Genomic DNA, 20,640 nt, shown 5'->3' on the forward strand with positions numbered 1-20,640 from the left:
CTATAGTCTAGTCTATAGTCTAGTCTATAGTCTAGTCTATAGTCTAGTCTATAGTCTAGTCTATAGTCTAGTCTATAGTCTAGTCTATAGTCTAGTCTTTAGTCTAGACTATAGTCTAGTCTATGGTCTAGTCTATGGTTTTGTCTATAGTCTAGTCTATAGTATAGTCTATAGTCTAGTATATAGTCTAGTATATAGTCTAGTAAATAGTCTAATCTATAGTCTAGTCTACAGTATCGTCTATAGTCTAGTCTATAGTTTAGTCTATAGTCTAGATTACAGTCTAGTCAATAGTTTAGCCTATCGTTTAGTCTATAGTCTTGTCTATAGTCTAGTCTTTATTGTTGACTATATTCTAGGCAATAGTCTAGTCTACAGTCTAGTCTACAGTCTAGTCTTCTGTCTTGCAATTAGTCTAGCTTATAGTCCAGACTATAGGGTCTAGTCATACGGCAATAGTCTGTCCTGACTATAATGAGTTCTTAAATTTATAACGTGATTTTGTTTTAAAACCTATTGAAATATTGTTGGAATTAATAAAAGTTGAAAAAACATGTGTGATATACATACTGTTAGAGAAGATGGAGGTATTGATGGGTCCCTATAACTATGTTTTTTAAATGGGTCTAAGATAACAAAAAAACATAAAACATTAGATTAGATAATATGTAACTTTTATTTGCTATAAATAAAACCTATATAATGAGCTATATTTATTAAAAATGTACTTAATAATAAATAAATTATGAAAAATTATAGCTACTTTTCCAAATCTCTTGGTTTCAGACCAATATGCATACCAGTTTTTGAACGTAATATCAGATTAATCACCGGCCGAACATCTGGACCCAACGGCAGCAATTCAAAATGACGCAACATTTTCGAAACGGTACTTTTAATTTCAAATATAGCAAATTTTTGACCTATACAATTGCGTGGTCCAGCCGAGAAGGGTGTATAAGCGAATGGATGTATTTTCTGATTGCTATCACTTTCAAAACGTTCGGGTATGAAATCATTGGGATTTGTAAAGTAATCGGGATCCCGCAAAACCATAAACAAAGGTATATTTACATTAGTGTTAGCTGGTATTGTAATATCGCCTATAAAATATATGAAACTTGGAATAGAAATCTATATAAAAACACGATTTTACTTCAACACTCACCCACTTTTATATCCTCGGTTATTTCTCTTCCAATAGCTGGTACTGATGGATATAATCTTTGACTTTCCTTAATAACCAATTCCATATATTTTAAATCTTGCAGATCTCGGTATGTTACCGGTTTATTTTTGTCAGTGCCCAAAACTTGTTTGATTTCCTCCACCAGCTTAGCCTGGACTTCAGGATGACGTGCAATTAGATATAAAGTAAATGATATACCACTAGTAGTGGTATCGTGACCCTCAAACATAAAGGTATCGACTTCTTCACGTATATCTTCGTTGCTTAGAGGTGCACCATTGATGGTAGATTGTAATAAAACATCTAATAAGGCCATACGTTTTTTGGTATTCAAATCGGAATCCTCAGATTCATCTATAAATTGAGGAAATTTAAAAAAAAAATCTAAAATAAAATAATGTTATTACTTTTAAAAGTGTCATCTTTAATTGACTGCTCCAGAGCCAAACGTCTTTGTTCGATTACATCTGTTGTGAATTTGTGTAAGACTTTAATACAACGTTTCGCTTCCTCATATTGCTTGGGTGCCGTTAAACGGAATAGAAAATCGGTTATTTGTGAAGGCTTAACAAAACCATCGGCCATTATACGGGATAGACTAAACGGGAGTTACAAAGTTTACAATTTATGGGCTTTATTAAGGTAATCAACTATTTAGTTTATCATAAATAACTTACTTGGCTATAGCTTGAACATATTCCAAACCAGGTTGTTCTTGTGCATTAACTTTTACACCCATGGCGGTTTCTAAAATGAATGAAAAGAAAAATTTGTTGAAAAATATTAAGTACTATAGACTAGACTATAGACTAGATTATAGACTAGACTATAGACTAGACTATAGAATACACTATAGACTAGACTATAGACTAGACTATAGACTAGACTATAGAATACACTATAGACTAGACTATAGACTAGACTATAGACTAGACTATAGACTAGACTATAGACTAGACTATAGACTAGACTATAGACTAGACTATAGACTAGACTATAGACTACACTATAAACTACACTATAGACTATAGACCAGACTTTAGACTATAGGCTAGACTATAAACTAGACCATAGACTATACTATAGACTAGTCTGTAGACTATACTATGGGCTAGACTGTGGACTAGACTATAGACTAAACTATAGAGCAGTATATAGACCTTGTCTAATATACAGACTTTATAATCCTCCGATTATTAGATTATAATAAAAATAATCGCAGCCTGTTGTTTTTACTATACAAGGCAACATCTGTAGTAGAGGCGGTAGTTAACCTATTTTTATGACACATGATGATACGTTAAACAAAGATGAATGTAGATTTTAATCTGAATATAATATATGTAGGTATGTTAGTATGTATAATTACACTAGCTGTTCAAAGTTAATTTAGAAAAAATAATAAAAACAATGACTTTACAAAATTAAAATAATAATTTTAATAATGTGAATTTTGTTTTAAGCTTTATATCGATGCAATTATAAAGTTCTATAAAATTTTGACTATATTTAATAATTATCACTCACCTGCTATAATGTCCAAAGCACTTAAGCATACCACCGGAAATATATCAATATCAGTTTTACCATCAGCTTTCTCATATAATTTCCTGACCATAATACTGCTTTGTTGATCGAAAATCTCAACAAACTGTTCGAGTATCTTAAAGTGGAAGGTGGGCGTTATAATCTTACGTCTTGCATGCCATTTCTTGCCCCAACTCAAGAGTAAACCACGTCCCAACCAACCCACTAGAAAATCATATAAACTACTTTTCTTAATCATTTGCTGACTGCTGAGAACCACTTCCAAATATTTTGGATCCAATATGACAAGACTTAATTGATGAAGAACCCAAAAACGATAAATTTTACCATATTTTCTTTTAAAATCACGTACAGATTCAATGACATCTAGAGAAAATATTTAACTGATATTTAGTCAACTATTTCATTAATTTATCTCCTATACTTACTATCACTATTAACATGTCTTACATCTAAAGTATTGCCTATAATAGGCAATGTCTTAGGTCCTGGTATATGTGATTTTTCTAATATATCATTACGATGTTTCTTGTTAAGGTAATCCCACACAGAGATCAACACCAGCAGACCCAATATTATTTCTAAAAACATGTTTTAAACTTAAGAGTAGATTTATTACTAACGATTCAATTGTTAGTAGTATGTTTAAATACAGATTGGAAAAAATATACTAGTTAGTTAGTTTAGTCTAAAATTAAGATTTAAAGAGTAGTTTTTTACTCTGTAGAAAAGAGAGCGATCACTGATCTCATTGTCTATTGGGTTTCATCATTTCTCTAGTTTGCTTCACCGATAGTTTTGTTATTTTAAGAGTTGTATCATTTCAAAGTCCATAACATGTTTACGCATTATAACTATTTTCTCTTTATCTCTTGTTTTTTCAGACGCTTTTAAAGTACTTAGATTAAAATATGTAGTTTTTACGTAAACTATTAAAAGGTACTTAAACTACTTATATGTTTTATTTCTGTATTAACATGTTGCCTGTAGATTTACATTCGTAAAATGTATTTCTAATCTGTTTTAGTTCTTTTATAGTTCTGTTCTAATTCTGTTCTAGTTTGCTTCTAGTTCTGTTCTAGTGCTGTTCTAGTTCTATTCTAGTTCTGTTCTAGTTGTGTTCTAGATCTGTTCTAGTTCTGTTCTAGTTTTGTTCTAGTTCTGTTCTAGTTCTGTTCCAGTTCTGTTCTAGTTCTGTTCTAGTGCTGTTCTAGTTCTGTTCTAGTTCTGTTCTAGTTCTGTTCTAGTTCTGTTCTAGTTCTGTTCTAGTTCTGTTCTAGATCTGTTCTAGTTCTGTTCTAGTTCTGTTCTAGTTTTGTTCTAGTTCTGTTGTAGTTCTGTTGTAGTTCTGTTGTAGTTCTGTTGTAGTTCTGTTGTAGTTCTGTTGTAGTTCTGTTCTAGTTCTGTTCTAGTTCTGTTCTAGTTCTGTTCTAGTTCTGTTCAAGTTCTGTTCTAGTTCTGTTCTAGTTCTGTTCTAGTTCTGTTCTAGTTTTGTTCTAGTTATGTTCTAGTTCTGTTTTAGTTCAGTTCTAGTTCCGTTCAAGTTCTGTTCTAGTTCTGTTCTAGTTCTGTTCTAGTTCTGTTCTAGTTCTGTTCTAGTTCTGTTCTAGTTCTGTTCTAGTTTGCTTCTAGTTCTGTTCTAGTGCTGTTCTAGTTCTATTCTAGTTCTGTTCTAGTTGTGTTCTAGATCTGTTCTAGTTCTGTTCTAGTTTTGTTCTAGTTTTGTTCTAGTTTTGTTCTAGTTCTGTTCTAGTTCTGTTCCAGTTCTGTTCTAGTTCTGTTCTAGTGCTGTTCTAGTCCTGTTCTAGTTCTGTTCTAGTTCTGTTCTAGTTCTGTTCTAGTTCTGTTCTAGATCTGTTCTAGTTCTGTTCTAGTTCTGTTCTAGTTTTGTTCTAGTTCTGTTGTAGTTCTGTTGTAGTTCTGTTGTAGTTCTGTTGTAGTTCTGTTGTAGTTCTGTTCTAGTTCTGTTCTAGTTCTGTTCTAGTTCTGTTCTAGTTCTGTTCTAGTTCTGTTCTAGTTCTGTTCTAGTTCTGTTCTAGTTCTGTTCTAGTTCTGTTCTAGTTTTGTTCTAGTTATGTTCTAGTTCTGTTTTAGTTCAGTTCAAGTTCTGTTCTAGTTCTGTTCTAGTTCTGTTCTAGTTCTGTTCTAGTTATGTTCTAGTTCTGTTCTAGTTCTGTTCTAGTTCTGTTCTAGTTCTGTTCTAGTTCTGTTCTAGTTCTGTTCTAGTTCTGTTCTAGTTCTGTTCTAGTTCTGTTCTAGTTCTGTTCTAGTTCTGTTCTAGTTCTGTTCTAGTTCTGTTCTAGTTCTGTTCTAGTTCTGTTCTAGTTCTGTTCTAGTTCTGTTCTAGTTCTGTTCTAGTTCTGTTCTAGTTCTGTTCTAGTTCTGTTCTAGTTCTGTTCTAGTTCTGTTCTAGTTCTGTTCTAGTTCTGTTCTAGTTCTGTTCTAGTTCTGTTCTAGTTCTGTTCTAGTTCTGTTCTAGTTCTGTTCTAGTTCTGTTCTAGTTCTGTTCTAGTTCTGTTCTAGTTCTGTTCTAGTTCTGTTCTAGTTCTGTTCTAGTTCTGTTCTAGTTCTGTTCTAGTTCTGTTCTAGTTCTGTTCTAGTTCTGTTCTAGTTCTGTTCTAGTTCTGTTCTAGTTCTGTTCTAGTTCTGTTCTAGTTTTGTTCTAGTTTTGTTCTAGTTATGTTCTAGTTCTGTTTTAGTTCAGTTCTAGTTCCGTTCTAGTTCCGTTCTAGTTCTGTTCTAGTTCTGTTCTAGTTCTGTTCTAGTTCTGTTCTAGTTCTGTTCTAGTTCTGTTCTAGTTCTGTTCTAGTTCTGTTCTAGTTCTGTTCTAGTTCTGTTCTAGTTCTGTTCTAGTTCTGTTCTAGTTCTGTTCTAGTTCTGTTCTAGTTCTGTTCTAGTTCTGTTCTAGTTCTGTTCTAGTTCTGTTCTAGTTCTGTTCTAGTTCTGTTCTAGTTCTGTTCTAGTTCTGTTCTAGTTCTGTTCTAGTTCTGTTCTAGTTCTGTTCTAGTTCTGTTCTAGTTCTGTTCTAGTTCTGTTCTAGTTCTGTTCTAGTTCTGTTCTAGTTCTGTTCTAGTTCTGTTCTAGTTCTGTTCTAGTTCTGTTCTAGTTCTGTTCTAGTTCTGTTCTAGTTCTGTTCTAGTTCTGTTCTAGTTCTGTTCTAGTTCTGTTCTAGTTCTGTTCTAGTTCTGTTCTAGTTCTGTTCTAGTTCTGTTCTAGTTCTGTTCTAGTTCTGTTCTAGTTCTGTTCTAGTTCTGTTCTAGTTCTGTTCTAGTTCTGTTCTAGCTCTGTTCTAGTTCTGTTCTAGTTCTGTTCTAGTTCTGTTCTAGTTCTGTTCTAGTTCTGTTCTAGTTCTGTTCTAGTACTGTTCTAGTTCTGTTCTAGTTCTGTTTTAGTTCTGTTTTAGTTCTGTTCTAGTTCTGTTCTAGTTCTGTTCTAGTTCTGTTCTAGTTCTGTTCTAGTTGTTTTCTATTTGTTTTCTAGTTGTGTTCTAGTTTGCTATAGTTCTATTCTATTCTAGTTCAGTTCTAGTTCTGTTCTAGTTCGGTTCTAGTTCTGTTCTAGTTATGTTCTAGTTGAGTCGTTCCATTTCTAAATTCTTAATATTTTTTCTTGTCAAATTAAATCACTTCAAATTTTTATTTTTTAAACATTTATTTAAGAACTCCAAGTCTAATAATACTTTTAACTTAAGTTTAGCAAACTTTATAATAATACTGTATAATAATAATTACATACACTTATCCCCATTTTCGGTCCAATGGGAAATAACTATATAATTTACTTTATCAGCCTTTTATAATTCTCTGGGTTTAAGTCCAATATGAATACCGGTATTAGAACGTAAAATTAAATTAATGACTGGTTTAACATCAGGACCCAGCGGCAATAATTCAAAATGACGCAACATTTTCGATAAAGTACTCTTCATTTCCAACATGGCAAACTTTTGGCCAATACAGTTACGTGGACCAGCCGAAAAAGGAGTATAGGCGAAGGGATTGATTTTTTCACCATCAACACTATCGAAACGTTCGGGTTTAAAAATATCCGGATCGCTGAAGTAATCGGGATCACGTAAAACCATAAATAAGTTTAAACTTAAATTTGTTTTACCCGGTATGGTTATATCACCTAAAATGTGTGTTTAAAATTTAAAATCCAGTTCGTTTGCTAATTTGTATCAGTTTAGTACTTACCCACTTGTGTGTCTTCAGTTATTTCTCTGCCTATAACTGGTACTGAGGGATATAAACGTTGAGTTTCCTTTATAACACATTCCATATATTTCAAATCCTGCAGCTCACGATATGTTACCGGTTTATTTTTGTCGGTGCCCATAACTTCTTTGATTTCCTCCACAAGTTTTGTTTGCACTTTCGGGTGTCGGGCTATTAAGTACAAAGCAAATGATATGCCACTAGTAGTGGTATCATGACCCTCAAACATAAAGGTATCAACTTCTTCACGTATATCCTCATTAGTTAAAGGTGCACCATTTACGGTAGATTGCAATAAAACATCTAATAAAGCCATGCGTTTTTTAGTATTCAATTCTGAATCTTCTGCTTCATCTGAAAGTGAAACAAAATATCGTTTATAGAAAGTTTGCGTAAATTTCAAGAAAAACTTACTTGTTACAGAACCTTCCTTTTGCTTCTTTTCGAGTGCCTCACGTCTTTGTTCAATAACATCTGTGGTGAATTTATGTAGAACCTTGATGCAACGCTGTGATTCTTGATATTGTTTGGGTGCGGTTAAACGGAATAGAAAATCGGTTCTTTGTAAGGGTCTTACAAAACGATTTGCCGTTATGCGAGAGAGTCTATGTAAAGAGATGAAATTTTTGTTTAAAAAGTAAAAGGGATCCTAATTTAAATTTAAAAACTTACGTAGTTATAGCTTGTGGATATTCTAGACCCGGCTGTTCTTGAGCATTTACTTTAACACCCATAGCAGTTTCTGTTAGTAGAAGAGAAAGAGAGAGAGAGAGAGCAAAAAATGTTAAGTTTAGATTGTTTATCTTATATCATAATTTTATCTAATTTAGTTTAAATTTAACTTTTAATAATCATTATTGCGTTATCTTTTTATGATTTTATTTAAAAAACAAATTTGCAAACAAAAGATAAATGAATACAATTGAAACCTGAGTCTTTTGTTAAGACTATAGTCTAGTATATAGTCAAGACAATGGTTTATAGTTGAGCCTAATCTAAACCATAGTCTGGTATCTACTATAGGCTGTATTCTGTTCTATTTCTATAGTCTTGACTATAGACCAGTCTACAGTCTTGACTATAGATCAGTCTATAGTCTTGAGTATGGACCAGTTTAAAATCTTGAATACAGACCAGTTTATAGTCTTGACTATATACCAGTTTATAGTCTTATCAATAGACCAGTCTATAGTCTTGACTATACCAGTCTTAAGTCTAAACTATAGACCAGTCTATAATCTTGACTATAGACCAGTCTATAGTCTTGACTATAGACCAGTCTATAGTCTTGACTATAGACCAGTCTATAGTCTTGACTATAGACCAGTCTATAGTCAAGACTATAGGCTGGTCTATAGTCATGACTATAAACCAGTCTATAGCCTTGACTATAAACCAGTCTATAGACAAATCTATAGTCTTGACTATAGACCACAGCTTGACTATAGATCAGTCTATAGTCTGCTCTATAGTCTAGACTATAGTCTGCTCTATAGTCTAGACTATAGTCTGCTCTATAGTCTAGACTATAGTCTGCTCTATAGCCTAGACTAAAGTCTGCTCTATAGTCTAGACTGTGGTCTGCTCTATAGTCTAGACTATAGTCTTGTCGATAATCTGGGCTATAGACCCTAGTGTACACTATAGTCTAGACAGTTACCTAAATTTCCACTTACCCGCTATAATATCCAAAGCACACAAACACACCAACGGAAAAATATCAATTGCCGTTTTACCATCAGCCTTCTCATACAATTTCTTAGCCATAACAGCACTTTGTTGATCGAAAATCTCCACAAACTGTTCGAGTATCTTAAAGTGGAAGGTTGGCGTTATAATCTTACGTCTCGAATGCCATTTCTTGCCCCAACTTAAAAGTAAACCACGACCCAGCCAACCTTCCACAAAATCATATAAACTACTTTTCTTAATCATCTGTTGACTGCTTAAGATGATTTCCAAATATTTTGGATCCAAGACCATAACACTGACTTGATGAAGCATCCAAAAGCGATAAATTTTACCATATTTTATTTTATTTTCACGAGCAAATTCAATTAGATCTAAAATAGATATTTAAAAAATTTATTTCATTAAAAAAAGCAATAAATTATCTTTAAAACTTACTATCACTATTAACATGACGGTTATGCACAGCATTGCCTACAATAGGCAAAGGTTTGGGTCCCGGTATACCCGATTTATCTAATATTTCATAACGATGTTTTTTATTTAAATAGTCCCACACAAATAGTAGACCGATTAGACCCAATATTAATTCGAAAAACATGTTGTCTTGTGAAGAGCAAAATTACTACTGAATTATTTTGATTGAAAGTAAAATCGCTAGAGGCTTGTCTGACTGTTCACTTTTAAAGCCAAAATAAACTAGTGTGAGTGATGGACTTTGGTAACATTTGAATCTTTTTATACTTTTTTTTTGTTTTATCATTTATTTCGATTGTCTTTTGAGGTAAAGTTATAAATAGTTTGTTTTTACGTACTTAATGAATTTTATATATTTTAAGAGTTACGCGATTACATTTTCTCTTTTTTCAGGGGCAAAATCTTTAAGTTTTTCACATAGAAATAACTTTAAAAGAATTGATTCATTAGACTGATTTATAGTCTGGGAGTATAATTTAGTCTATAGTCTTGTTTATAACATATATTTAAGTCGAAAATATAGTCTAGTTCACACTGTGATCTGGTCCAGGCTATAGACTAATATCTGGTGTATGGTATAATTTATCAAATAGGAAATGTTGTTGTTGTAGTTGCGACACGTGTAAAGTCGGCGTAGCAGGATTAACAATCCTTGGTCGTTGTTCGTTCCGGTGCAAGGTATCGATTGTCGTGAGATTGTTTGCAATCGAGTCTGGTTTATAATCATGACTGTTTGTTGTTGTAGCAGATTGGCTGTTCTACTCTGGAGAAAAAAACCTTCCGCTTGAAACAGCTGTTGCAGAGTTGATAATAATTCAGATTCAGAATCTCAACTGCTGTATAATCCATGTAATCTCATCTGCTGTATAATCCATGCTTAAAGTGTCTTATTTATAATATTGTCTAGTTTATACTGTGGTCTGGTCTATACTATAGTATAGAATAGTTTGTTGTTGTTGTAGTAGTAGTAGCAACACGTGTTAAGTCGGTGTAGCTGGGTTGACAATCCTAGGTCGTTGTTCGTTTAAATCCGAGTCGTTCCGGTGAAAAAAAAAACGATTGTCGTGAGAACGAGTCTTGTCTGTAATCTAGTCTAGTCTATAAGCATGACTATTTGATGTTGTTGTAACAGATTATCTTGTTGTTGTTGTAGTAGTAGCAACACGTGTAGAGGCGGCGTAGCAGGGTTGACTATCCAAGGTCGTTGTTCGTTTAAATCCGAGTCGTTCCGGTGCAATGAACCGATTGTCGTGAGAACGAGTCTTGTCTGTAGTCGAGTCTATTCTATTCTATTATCTGTGACTGGCCCTTCTCGGGAGAAAAAACTTCCTGTTGATACATCTGCTGCAGAGTTGATAATAATTGTCATATTAAGAAACGGATTGTGTAGTGACTATTTGTAAACTCATCCGATCTATATAACAATGACTAAAGTGTTATGCATATTCTAGACAATATGTCTGACAGTAGTTTAGATATTGGAAGAGATCCTAGTCTAGATATTCTAAACTATAGCTAATAGTATGCTCTGGTCTATTGTCTAGACTAAAATCTGGTCTTTGGTTTAAATTGGTCTATAGGTTTGTAATCATGTTGGACCTATAATCAGGAATATAGCCTGATCTATAATTGCGACAATAAGTCAGACTATAGTATAGATAATGTCTAGAATATAGTCTAATATACAGTCTAGTCTATAGCATATAATCTTGTATATAGTCTAGACTAAAGTCTTGGGTATAGTCTAGGTAATAGTCCGTATTATAGACTATCATCTAGTTTCATCCGTTCAGTCGAAAATTTTCTCAAATTCTGTTGCCACCACTACTACAATCCAATACACTTGACACATTCCTTTTGTTTTACATATTTTATTCCATAAAAAGTCCCTGCAGCACGTTGTTGGGTTAATGTGAAACGTATTGAAATGAAACAAAATTGATTGTTAGTTTTCCATACACACCTTCACCCAAAGTATTTCCTTAAAAACAAATTAAAAGTGATCAAAGTGTAAATGTACAATGCGATAAGCAGAGAAGTCTGAGATAATGCGGGTCCAAGTCAAACAGACTTATTAGCATTTCAAAAAAAAAAAGAAATACAAAATGAAAGATGACTAAATTAGTGAAGAGAGAAAAACACGAGGAAGCTATGAGGAAATAAATTACGTATTAAAATATTTGGTGTTAAAGTTAATCCGAGAAATATATTTAAATAAATTTATATATAAAAGACGTTTTTATCTGATTTTGTAAGACCATGTGCAGTAATTTGATATATATCTAGGAGACCGCTGACAGCTCTGAGTAGGGACGATGAAAATTTCCCTAATGTTGTTTGATTATAAATTAAGTGGTTGATTTGTAGAAGTTTTAAATTAAGGGACCTTGGAAGCAGATAGGTCTCTTTAATAGTTCATAATAGTTCAGGGTGGTAAGGCAGAACCCCTGGAGTTTTGGGTTAAATTTCCGTCAAAAACTCTAAAAAGTGAATGGACCACAGGACTGGTAGTGGTCAAGGTATATTTTATATTTATAAACAACTAACAAACTAACTAACTAATTAACTATATAACTAACTAACTAACTAACTAACTAACTAACTAACTAACTAACAAACTAACTAACTAAATAACTAAATAACTAACTAACTATCTATCTATCTATCTATCTATCTATCTATCTATCTATCTATCTATCTATCTATCTATCTATCTATCTATCTATCTATCTATCTATCTATCTATCTATCTATCTATCTATCTATCTATCTATCTATCTATCTATCTATCTATCTATCTATCTATCTATCTATCTATCTATCTATCTATCTATCTATCTATATCTATCTATCTATCTATCTATCTATCTATCTATCTATCTATCTATCTATCTATCTATCTATCTATCTATCTATCTATCTATCTATCTATCTATCTATCTATCTATCTATCTATCTATCTATCTATCTATCTATCTATCTATCTATCTATCTATCTATCTATCTATCTATCTATCTGTCTATCTATCTATCTATCTATCTATCTATCTATCTATCTATCTATCTATCTATCTATCTATCTATCTATCTATCTATCTATCTATCTATCTATCTATCTATCTATCTATCTATCTATCTATCTATCTATCTATCTGTCTATCTATCTATCTATCTATCTATCTATCTATCTATCTATCTATCTATCTATCTATCTATCTATCTATCTATCTATCTATCTATCTATCTATCTATCTATCTATCTATCTATCTATCTATCTATATATCTATCTATCTATCTATCTATCTGTCTATCTGTCTATCTATCTATCTATCTATCTATCTATCTATCTATCTATCTATCTATCTATCTATATATATATATATATATATATATATATATATATATATATATATATATATATATAATATATATATATATATATAATATAATTATATTATATATATATATATATATATAATATATATATATATATATATATATTATATATATATATATATATATATATATATATATATTTATATATATATCTATCTATTTATCTATCTATCTACCTAACTAACTAACTAACTAACTAACTGACTGACTAACTAATTAACTAACTAAGTTACTAACTTCCTTACTAACTAACCAACTAACTAGCTGACTGACTAAATAATTAACTAATTAACCAACTAACTTACTAAATTTCTAACTTTCTAACTTACTAACTTACTAACTAACGATTTGACTAATAGTCGAACCAAGGTTGACAACCGTTTCGAAACGGTAGTTCAGTATTGAAGTGATATCGGCACTTTGGGTCTTTTCGCTAACGGTGTCCTGAGGTTATCCATATGTTGGTTTATTTCGGTATCGGAATTTTGGCGAAATTTGTATTAAATCTTTTATTTCAATATTAGTATTACAGAAGTAACGGTAGTAGTTCTGTAGAGCTATTTCATAGGTAGCGATATTGGTCGTCTAACTTCATGCTAATAATTATCATAAAAATTCCTTTAACTTATGATCATATAAACATTTTTATTTTTATTTAATAATATTGTCCTTAAACTAAAATATATTATATATATATAAAGTAGTTACTAATTAATAATTAAAAATATATATAAAAAAATCACTAGATTTCAAATCCATAAATTCCTAAAAGTGCTTAACACTACAAAACTCTTGGTCTCACACCAATATGTACACCAGTCGAGGAACGTATAATAAGATTAATTATAGGCTTAGCATCGGGACCCAAAGGTAACAATTCAAAATGACGCAACATTTTCGATATGGTACTCTTCATTTCCAACGTGGCAAACTTTTGACCAATACAATTGCGTGGTCCAGCCGAAAACGGGGCATAGGCAAAGGGATTGACTTTTTGCATGCTATCATCGGAGAAACGTTCCGGTTTAAAGGCGTTCGGTTCGGGAAAGTAATCAGGATCACGCATGACGGCAAAGAGATTGATGTTAATATTAGTATTGGCTGGTATCGTGATGTCACCTATTTGTATAAACAATATTTTAGTTGATTGTTATTTTCTTAACTCTTTAACACACTTACCCACTAAGATATCTTCGGTTATTTCACGACCTATAACCGGTACTGAGGGATATAATCTTAAAGTTTCTTTTATAACACATTCCATATATTTCAAATCTTGTAAATCCCTAAAGCCCACCGGTTTTGATTTATCGGTGCCCAAAACATGTTTAATTTCTTCTACTAGTTTAGCTTGGACCTCAGGATGGCGGGCTATTAGGTACAGAGCAAAAGCTATACCACTGGTAGTGGTATCATGACCCTCAAACATAAACGTATCCACTTCTTCACGTATATCCTCATTGGTCAAAGGTGCACCATTAACGGTGGACTGCAATAGAACATCCAGTAAAGCCATGCGTTTTTTGGTATTCAAATCTGAATCATCTGATGCTTCTGAAAGAGAAGATTTTATCCCCATTTAATAGGATAGTTTTTTCTTAAAGTTATTGTAATACTTTACTTTTAAAACTGCCATCTTTAAGCGATTGTTCCAGAGCCATACGACGCTGTTCTATAACATCTATGGTGAATTTGTGTAATGTAGCTATACAGTGTTCAGTTTGTTTGAATAATTTAGGGGCTGATAAGCGAAATAGAAAGTCGGTTCTTTGGAGAGGACTAAAGACACGATTGGCTGAAATTTGCGACATTCTAGAAGTGGTAAAAGGTGGGAAATTTAGAGTAACAGTAGAAAAAAGAAATATCTTTTCAAATACTTACTTGGCTATAGCTTGAACATATTCTAGACCCGGTTTCTCCTGGGCATTTACTTTAACGCCCATGGCAGTTTCTGAAAAAAAATGTAAAAATGGAATTGAAATCAATTTTTTTTCAATTTCTGAATCTTTTTAAAGCAATCTCAGAAATTTGCTTTAGAACAAAGTCCGATTCGTATTCATACTATAAGATCTGTTTAATTTCATATTATTTTAAACGTGACCTTTGTACTTTTAATGATTTTGAAATATCTGCTATAGCTATAAACCATATTGTAATCTTATATCGAATATAACACTTTATGGACTTCCGATTTCCCGAAATATATCCAAATAAACTTACCCGTTATAATATCCAAAGCACACAAACACACCACGGGGAATATATCAATTTCCGTTTTACCATCAGCTTTTGCATACAGTTTCTCCACCATAACACTACTCTGTTGATCGAAAATCTCCACAAATTGCTCGAGTATTTTGAAATGGAAAGTTGGTGTAATAATCTTACGTCTTGAATGCCATTTTTTGCCCCAACTCAATAGTAAACCACGACCCAACCAGCCCGCAATAAAATCATATAATTGACTTTTCTTAATCATCTGTTGGCTGCCGAAAATCACTTCTAAATATTTCACATCCAAAACGAAAACACTCACTTGATGTAAAACCCATAAACGATAGATTTTACCATATTTTTCCTTACACTGTTGCACAAAATCGATCATATCTAAAGAGAGAAAAAAGAAAAGAACACTTTCTATATAATAAGGATCTTATTTTTTTTAAATAATTATAGTTCTCTCACTTTCTGTATTAACATGTTTTATATCGAGTGAATTACCCAATATGGGTAAAGTTTTTGGTCCTCGTATACCCGATTTAATAAACACATCATTACGATGTTTTTTACTTATATAATCCCAGACTAACAGAAAGGCTATAAGGCCCAATATTAGTTCCACAAACATATTGTTTTGATCGTTTTGTAGGATTGCAAATAACTGAATTTGGAGGCTCGTCTGAAGTGGTTTTTATGTCTGTGGTCTAGATCGTTTTATATGCAAAGGGAAGCCAGACATTTTTATTATAATTATTATTATTATTATTTTGATTAAAGTGTATTGGTATGTTGTTTTTTTTATATACAGGTCTTTACCTAGGGATGGTACAAGTTTGTGTGTACGTTTTCTTATATATTTATGCGTAAACACTTACTGATTATGATTGAATTTTTTTTTTTGCAAAAAATAAGTCTTGGTATTGGTATTTGCATTTATATACAAGAGATTTAATGGAATCAATTCTTTGTTGTCAAACTATAGTACAGTCTATAGTCTGGACTATGGAAGAGTCCAGTCTATAGAACAATCTATAATTTGGTCTATAGAACAGTCTATAGTCTAAAGTCTCAAGTCTATAGTCTGGACTATAGAACAGTTTACAGTCTGAATTATGGAACAGTCTGGACTATTGAACAGTCTAAGTCTGGACTAAAGAACAGTCTTTAGTCTCTACTAAAGAATAGTCTTTAGTCTCGACTAAAGAACAGTCTTTAGACTCGACTAAAGAACAATCTTCAGTCTCGACTGAAGTCTTTAGTCTGGACTATAGAACAGTCTATAGTCTAAACTATGGAACGGTCTATAGTCTATATTTAAGAACAGTCTATAGTCTAAACTATAGAACTAACTATATAACACTCTATAGTATGGACTAAAGAACAGTCTTTAGTCAAGACTATAGAACAGTCTATAGTTTGGACTACAGAACAGTCTATAGTTTGGTCTATACAACAGTCTATAGTATAGACTATAGACACTCTCTACAGTCTCGACTATAGAACAGTATATAGTATGGACTATAGAACAGTCTATAGAATGGACTATAGAACAGTCAATACCCTGGACTATAGAATACTCTATAGTCTGGACTAAAGAGTACTCTATAGTCTTTACTATAGAATACTCTATAGTCTGGACTATAGAATACTCAATAGTCTGGACTATAGAATACTCAATAGTCTGGACTATAGAATACTCAATAGTCTGGACTATAGAATACTCAATAGTCTGGACTATAGAACAGTCTATAGTCTGGACTATAGAACAGTCTGTAGTCTGGACTATAGAACAGTCTATAGTCTGTACTATAGAACAGTCTATAGTCTGGACTATAAAACAGTCTACAGTCAGGACTATAGAACAGTCTACAGTCAGGACTATAGAACAGTCTACAGTCAGGACAATAGAACAGTCTATAGTCTGGACTATAGAACAGTCTATAGTCTGGACTATAGAACAGTCTATAGTCTGGACTATAGAACAGTCTATAGTCTGGACTATAGAACAGTCTATAGTCTGGACTATAGAACAGTCTATAGTCTGGACTATAGAACAGTCTATAGTCTGGACTATAGAACAGTCTATAGTCTGGACTATAGAACAGTCTATAGTCTGGACTATAGAACAGTCTATAGTCTGGACTATAGAACAGTCTATAGTCTGGACTATAGAACAGTCTATAGTCTGGACTATAGAACAGTCTATAGTCTGGACTATAGAACAGTCTATAGTCTGGACTATAGAACAGTCTATAGTCTGGACTATAGAACAGTCTATAGTCTGGACTATAGAATAGTCAATAGTCTGGACTATAGAACAGTCTATAGTCTGGACTATAGAATAGTCAATAGTCTGGACTATAGAACAGTCTATAGTCTGGACTATAGAACAGTCTATAGTCTGGACTATAGAACAGTCTATAGTCTGGACTATAGAACAGTCTATAGTCTGGACTATAGAACAGTCTATAGTCTGGACTATAGAACAGACTATAGTCTGGACTATAGAACAGTCTATAGTCTGGACTATAGAACAGTCTATAGTCTGGACTATAGAACAGTCTATAGTCTGGACTATAGAACAGTCTATAGTCTGGACTATAGAACAGTCTATAGTCTAGACTATAGAACAGTCTATAGTCTGCACTATAGAACAGTCTATAGTCTGCACTATACAACAGTCTATAGTCTAGACTATAGAACAGTCTATAGTCTGGACTATAGAACAGTCTATTGTCTGGACTATAGAACAGTCTATAGTCTGGACTATAGAAAAGTCTATAGTCTGGACTATAAAACAGTCAATAGTCTGGACTATAGAACAGTCTGGACTATAGTCTGGACTATAGAATAGTATAGACTATGGATCAGTCTATAGTACAGACTATGGATCAGTCTATAGTCTGGTTTGTTGAACAGTATATAGTCTGGATTATAGAAGAGTCTATAGTCTAAATCTACGCATTTTCCCCCTCACAACGAATACATTCCTTTATACACCTGCCCTTCTTAACCTACTTCATCATACATACGTTTAGACAGTCTAAAGTTCAAATTTAAAAGAAAAAAAAAATACATACAAACAAATGTTTATAAACAAATCTATACAATGTCTGTATGATTATAAATATTTTGGCACGAGTGTATGTTATTATTAGTCTGGCATATTATCATTTAAATAATATTTTGATACATATTTATTATTGTTATTATCAAAGTCCGTCTGCCAAGTGTCTCCTATTTATTGTTGTTGTTCTTGTTTTTAAATATTGTTAATAATTTTTTTATGTGTGTGTGACTTGTGTTGAATTTCCGTTATTTATAATTTACTGCAAGTTAAACCGGTAAACGCCTACCAAAAAAGAGGGCTTGGCTGTGTGTGCTGTGAGTAAGGTAAATAGGCCCATGGCTGGTTGATAGTAGTGGTGGTGGTCGTAATCGTTTTGTCGAATTGAAAAGATAGTAATTTACAAAATTATTAGAATAATTTATACTAAATTCTCGGATATAGAAGAACATTTCTTAAACAAGATAATAACTGCAATTAAGTCAGACTGAATGTGCCACTAGTACATTAATTAGTAAAGTCTAAGGTCTATTCTAACAGCAGATCAATTCTTATAACAAATTTGATTATATTCGTCTCTAATACAAATTCAATATTATCGGAGTCTGCCCCCCTATGAAATTGTAGGATTAAAAGCTGTAATTTATCGAAGTCAGACTCGTTGTTATATTATTAGCACAAATTTTTAAAATGTTACCAACACTACCTACAAATTAAAATACCTTATATAGTAGTAATGCAAATATCAATGACACATTTTTAATAAATAAAAACAAAATTGACGCCAGATTACAAATTCAGATTAACGTTAGTTTAAAGATCCAAGTCCAAACACATTACAAGCTTATCTTAATTAATTAAAAGCAAACACAAATCAATGTGACATTTTTCTTATAAGGATTTTCAACTGAATAATTTGATAACAAGGCTTACAAGACTTTTTACAATACAAATATAACATTCTTACTAAATTCTTTTTCTAATATTTTAGTCTAGGCTATAGTCTATAGTCTATAGTCTGGAATGGTATATAGACTGAACTAGAAAACAGCATTTAGTCTGGACTATAGAATAGTCTAGAGTCTGGACTACAGAATAGTCTATAGTCTGGACTATAGAATAGTGTATAGTCTGGACTATAGAATAGTCTATAGTCTGGACTATAGAATAGTCTATAGTCTGGACTATAGAATAGACTATAGTCTGGACTATAGAAAGATCTATAGTCTGGACTATTGAACGATCTATATTATGGACTAAAGAACAGTCTATAGTCTGGAATACAGAACAGTCTATAGTCTGGACTATAGAAAAGTCTATAGTCTGGACTATAAAACAGTCAATAGTCTGGACTATAGAACAGTCTGGACTATAGTCTGGACTATAGAATAGTATAGACTATGGATCAGTCTATAGTACAGACTATGGATCAGTCTATAGTCTGGTTTGTTGAACAGTATATAGTCTGGATTATAGAAGAGTCTATAGTCTAAATCTACGCATTTTCCCCCTCACAACGAATACATTCCTTTATACACCTGCCCTTCTTAACCTACTTCATCATACATACGTTTAGACAGTCTAAAGTTCAAATTTAAAAGAAAAAAAAAATACATACAAACAAATGTTTATAAACAAATCTATACAATGTCTGTATGATTATAAATATTTTGGCACGAGTGTATGTTATTATTAGTCTGGCATATTATCATTTAAATAATATTTTGATACATATTTATTATTGTTATTATCAAAGTCCGTCTGCCAAGTGTCTCCTATTTATTGTTGTTGTTCTTGTTTTTAAATATTGTTAATAATTTTTTTATGTGTGTGTGACTTGTGTTGAATTTCCGTTATTTATAATTTACTGCAAGTTAAACCGGTAAACGCCTACCAAAAAAGAGGGCTTGGCTGTGTGTGCTGTGAGTAAGGTAAATAGGCCCATGGCTGGTTGATAGTAGTGGTGGTGGTCGTAATCGTTTTGTCGAATTGAAAAGATAGTAATTTACAAAATTATTAGAATAATTTATACTAAATTCTCGGATATAGAAGAACATTTCTTAAACAAGATAATAACTGCAATTAAGTCAGACTGAATGTGCCACTAGTACATTAATTAGTAAAGTCTAAGGTCTATTCTAACAGCAGATCAATTCTTATAACAAATTTGATTATATTCGTCTCTAATACAAATTCAATATTATCGGAGTCTGCCCCCCTATGAAATTGTAGGATTAAAAGCTGTAATTATCGAAGTCAGACTCGTTGTTATATTATTAGCACAAATTTTTAAAATGTTACCAACACTACCTACAAATTAAAATACCTTATATAGTAGAATGCAAATATCAATGACACATTTTTAATAAATAAAAACAAAATTGACGCCAGATTACAAATTCAGATTAACGTTAGTTTAAAGATCCAAGTCCAAACACATTACAAGCTTATCTTAATTAATTAAAAGCAAACACAAATCAATGTGACATTTTTCTTATAAGGATTTTCAACTGAATAATTTGATAACAAGGCTTACAAGACTTTTTACAATACAAATATAACATTCTTACTAAATTCTTTTTCTAATATTTTAGTCTAGGCTATAGTCTATAGTCTATAGTCTGGAATGGTATATAGACTGAACTAGAAAACAGCATTTAGTCTGGACTATAGAATAGTCTAGAGTCTGGACTACAGAATAGTCTATAGTCTGGACTATAGAATAGTGTATAGTCTGGACTATAGAATAGTCTATAGTCTGGACTATAGAATAGTCTATAGTCTGGACTATAGAATAGACTATAGTCTGGACTATAGAAAGATCTATAGTCTGGAC

At 32.2% G+C, this 20,640-nt stretch overlaps 3 protein-coding genes across 4 annotated transcripts; all 3 read right to left on the reverse strand.

Annotated features, from left to right (window-relative positions):
* Nucleotides 1–658: 658 nt before the first annotated feature.
* On the reverse strand, nt 659–3,338 carry LOC111689382 (cytochrome P450 4d2-like). Its single transcript, XM_023451855.2, has 6 exons — nt 3,166–3,338; nt 2,717–3,103; nt 1,867–1,936; nt 1,597–1,787; nt 1,169–1,543; nt 659–1,103 (listed from the first exon to the last, which is right to left on the reverse strand). Exons 1-6 carry the CDS (start codon nt 3,326–3,328, stop codon nt 760–762), a joined length of 1,530 nt encoding a protein of 509 aa, XP_023307623.2. The 5' UTR covers nt 3,329–3,338; the 3' UTR covers nt 659–759.
* A 3,031-nt stretch (nt 3,339–6,369) lies between these two features.
* LOC111689381 (cytochrome P450 4d2-like) lies at nt 6,370–9,316 on the reverse strand. Of its 2 annotated transcripts, XM_023451854.2 has the most exons (6): nt 9,082–9,310; nt 8,631–9,017; nt 7,627–7,696; nt 7,369–7,559; nt 6,934–7,308; nt 6,370–6,868 (listed from the first exon to the last, which is right to left on the reverse strand). In XM_023451854.2, the coding sequence occupies exons 1-6, from the start codon at nt 9,242–9,244 to the stop codon at nt 6,531–6,533; spliced, it is 1,524 nt and encodes a 507-aa protein (XP_023307622.2). In that variant the 5' UTR covers nt 9,245–9,310; the 3' UTR covers nt 6,370–6,530. The 2 variants fall into 2 exon arrangements, with proteins under 2 accessions (XP_023307622.2, XP_046802437.1); XM_046946481.1 differs by having other exon boundaries at nt 6,934–7,559; nt 9,082–9,316.
* A 3,826-nt stretch (nt 9,317–13,142) lies between these two features.
* Nucleotides 13,143–15,434, reverse strand: LOC111689384 (probable cytochrome P450 4d14). Its single transcript, XM_023451856.2, has 6 exons — nt 15,203–15,434; nt 14,738–15,124; nt 14,399–14,468; nt 14,139–14,329; nt 13,697–14,071; nt 13,143–13,636 (listed from the first exon to the last, which is right to left on the reverse strand). Exons 1-6 carry the CDS (start codon nt 15,363–15,365, stop codon nt 13,299–13,301), a joined length of 1,524 nt encoding a protein of 507 aa, XP_023307624.1. The 5' UTR covers nt 15,366–15,434; the 3' UTR covers nt 13,143–13,298.
* Nucleotides 15,435–20,640: the final 5,206 nt, after the last annotated feature.

The sequence above is a fragment of the Lucilia cuprina genome, chromosome 3, assembly GCF_022045245.1.
Source record: "Lucilia cuprina isolate Lc7/37 chromosome 3, ASM2204524v1, whole genome shotgun sequence".
Lineage (NCBI taxonomy): Eukaryota > Metazoa > Arthropoda > Insecta > Diptera > Calliphoridae > Lucilia > Lucilia cuprina.

Excerpts from the sequence above, each read along its gene's own strand:
- LOC111689381 (XM_046946481.1), bottom strand. The coding sequence starts at position 9,244 with ATGTTTTTCGAATTAATATTGGGTCTAATCGGTCTACTATTTGTGTGG. Across the intron at positions 9,018-9,081 it reads CCGTCATGTTAATAGTGATA|ATCTAATTGAATTTGCTCGT; the intron begins GTAAGTTTTAAA and ends TATCTATTTTAG. Across the intron at positions 7,697-8,630 it reads TGCTTTGGATATTATAGCGG|AAACTGCTATGGGTGTTAAA; the intron begins GTAAGTGGAAAT and ends TTCTACTAACAG.
- LOC111689382 (XM_023451855.2), bottom strand. The coding sequence starts at position 3,328 with ATGTTTTTAGAAATAATATTGGGTCTGCTGGTGTTGATCTCTGTGTGG. Across the intron at positions 3,104-3,165 it reads AAGACATGTTAATAGTGATA|ATGTCATTGAATCTGTACGT; the intron begins GTAAGTATAGGA and ends TATTTTCTCTAG. Across the intron at positions 1,104-1,168 it reads AACCGAGGATATAAAAGTGG|GCGATATTACAATACCAGCT; the intron begins GTGAGTGTTGAA and ends TATATTTTATAG.
- LOC111689384 (XM_023451856.2), bottom strand. The coding sequence starts at position 15,365 with ATGTTTGTGGAACTAATATTGGGCCTTATAGCCTTTCTGTTAGTCTGG. Across the intron at positions 14,330-14,398 it reads TATGTTCAAGCTATAGCCAA|AATGTCGCAAATTTCAGCCA; the intron begins GTAAGTATTTGA and ends TACCACTTCTAG. Across the intron at positions 13,637-13,696 it reads AACCGAAGATATCTTAGTGG|GTGACATCACGATACCAGCC; the intron begins GTAAGTGTGTTA and ends TTATACAAATAG.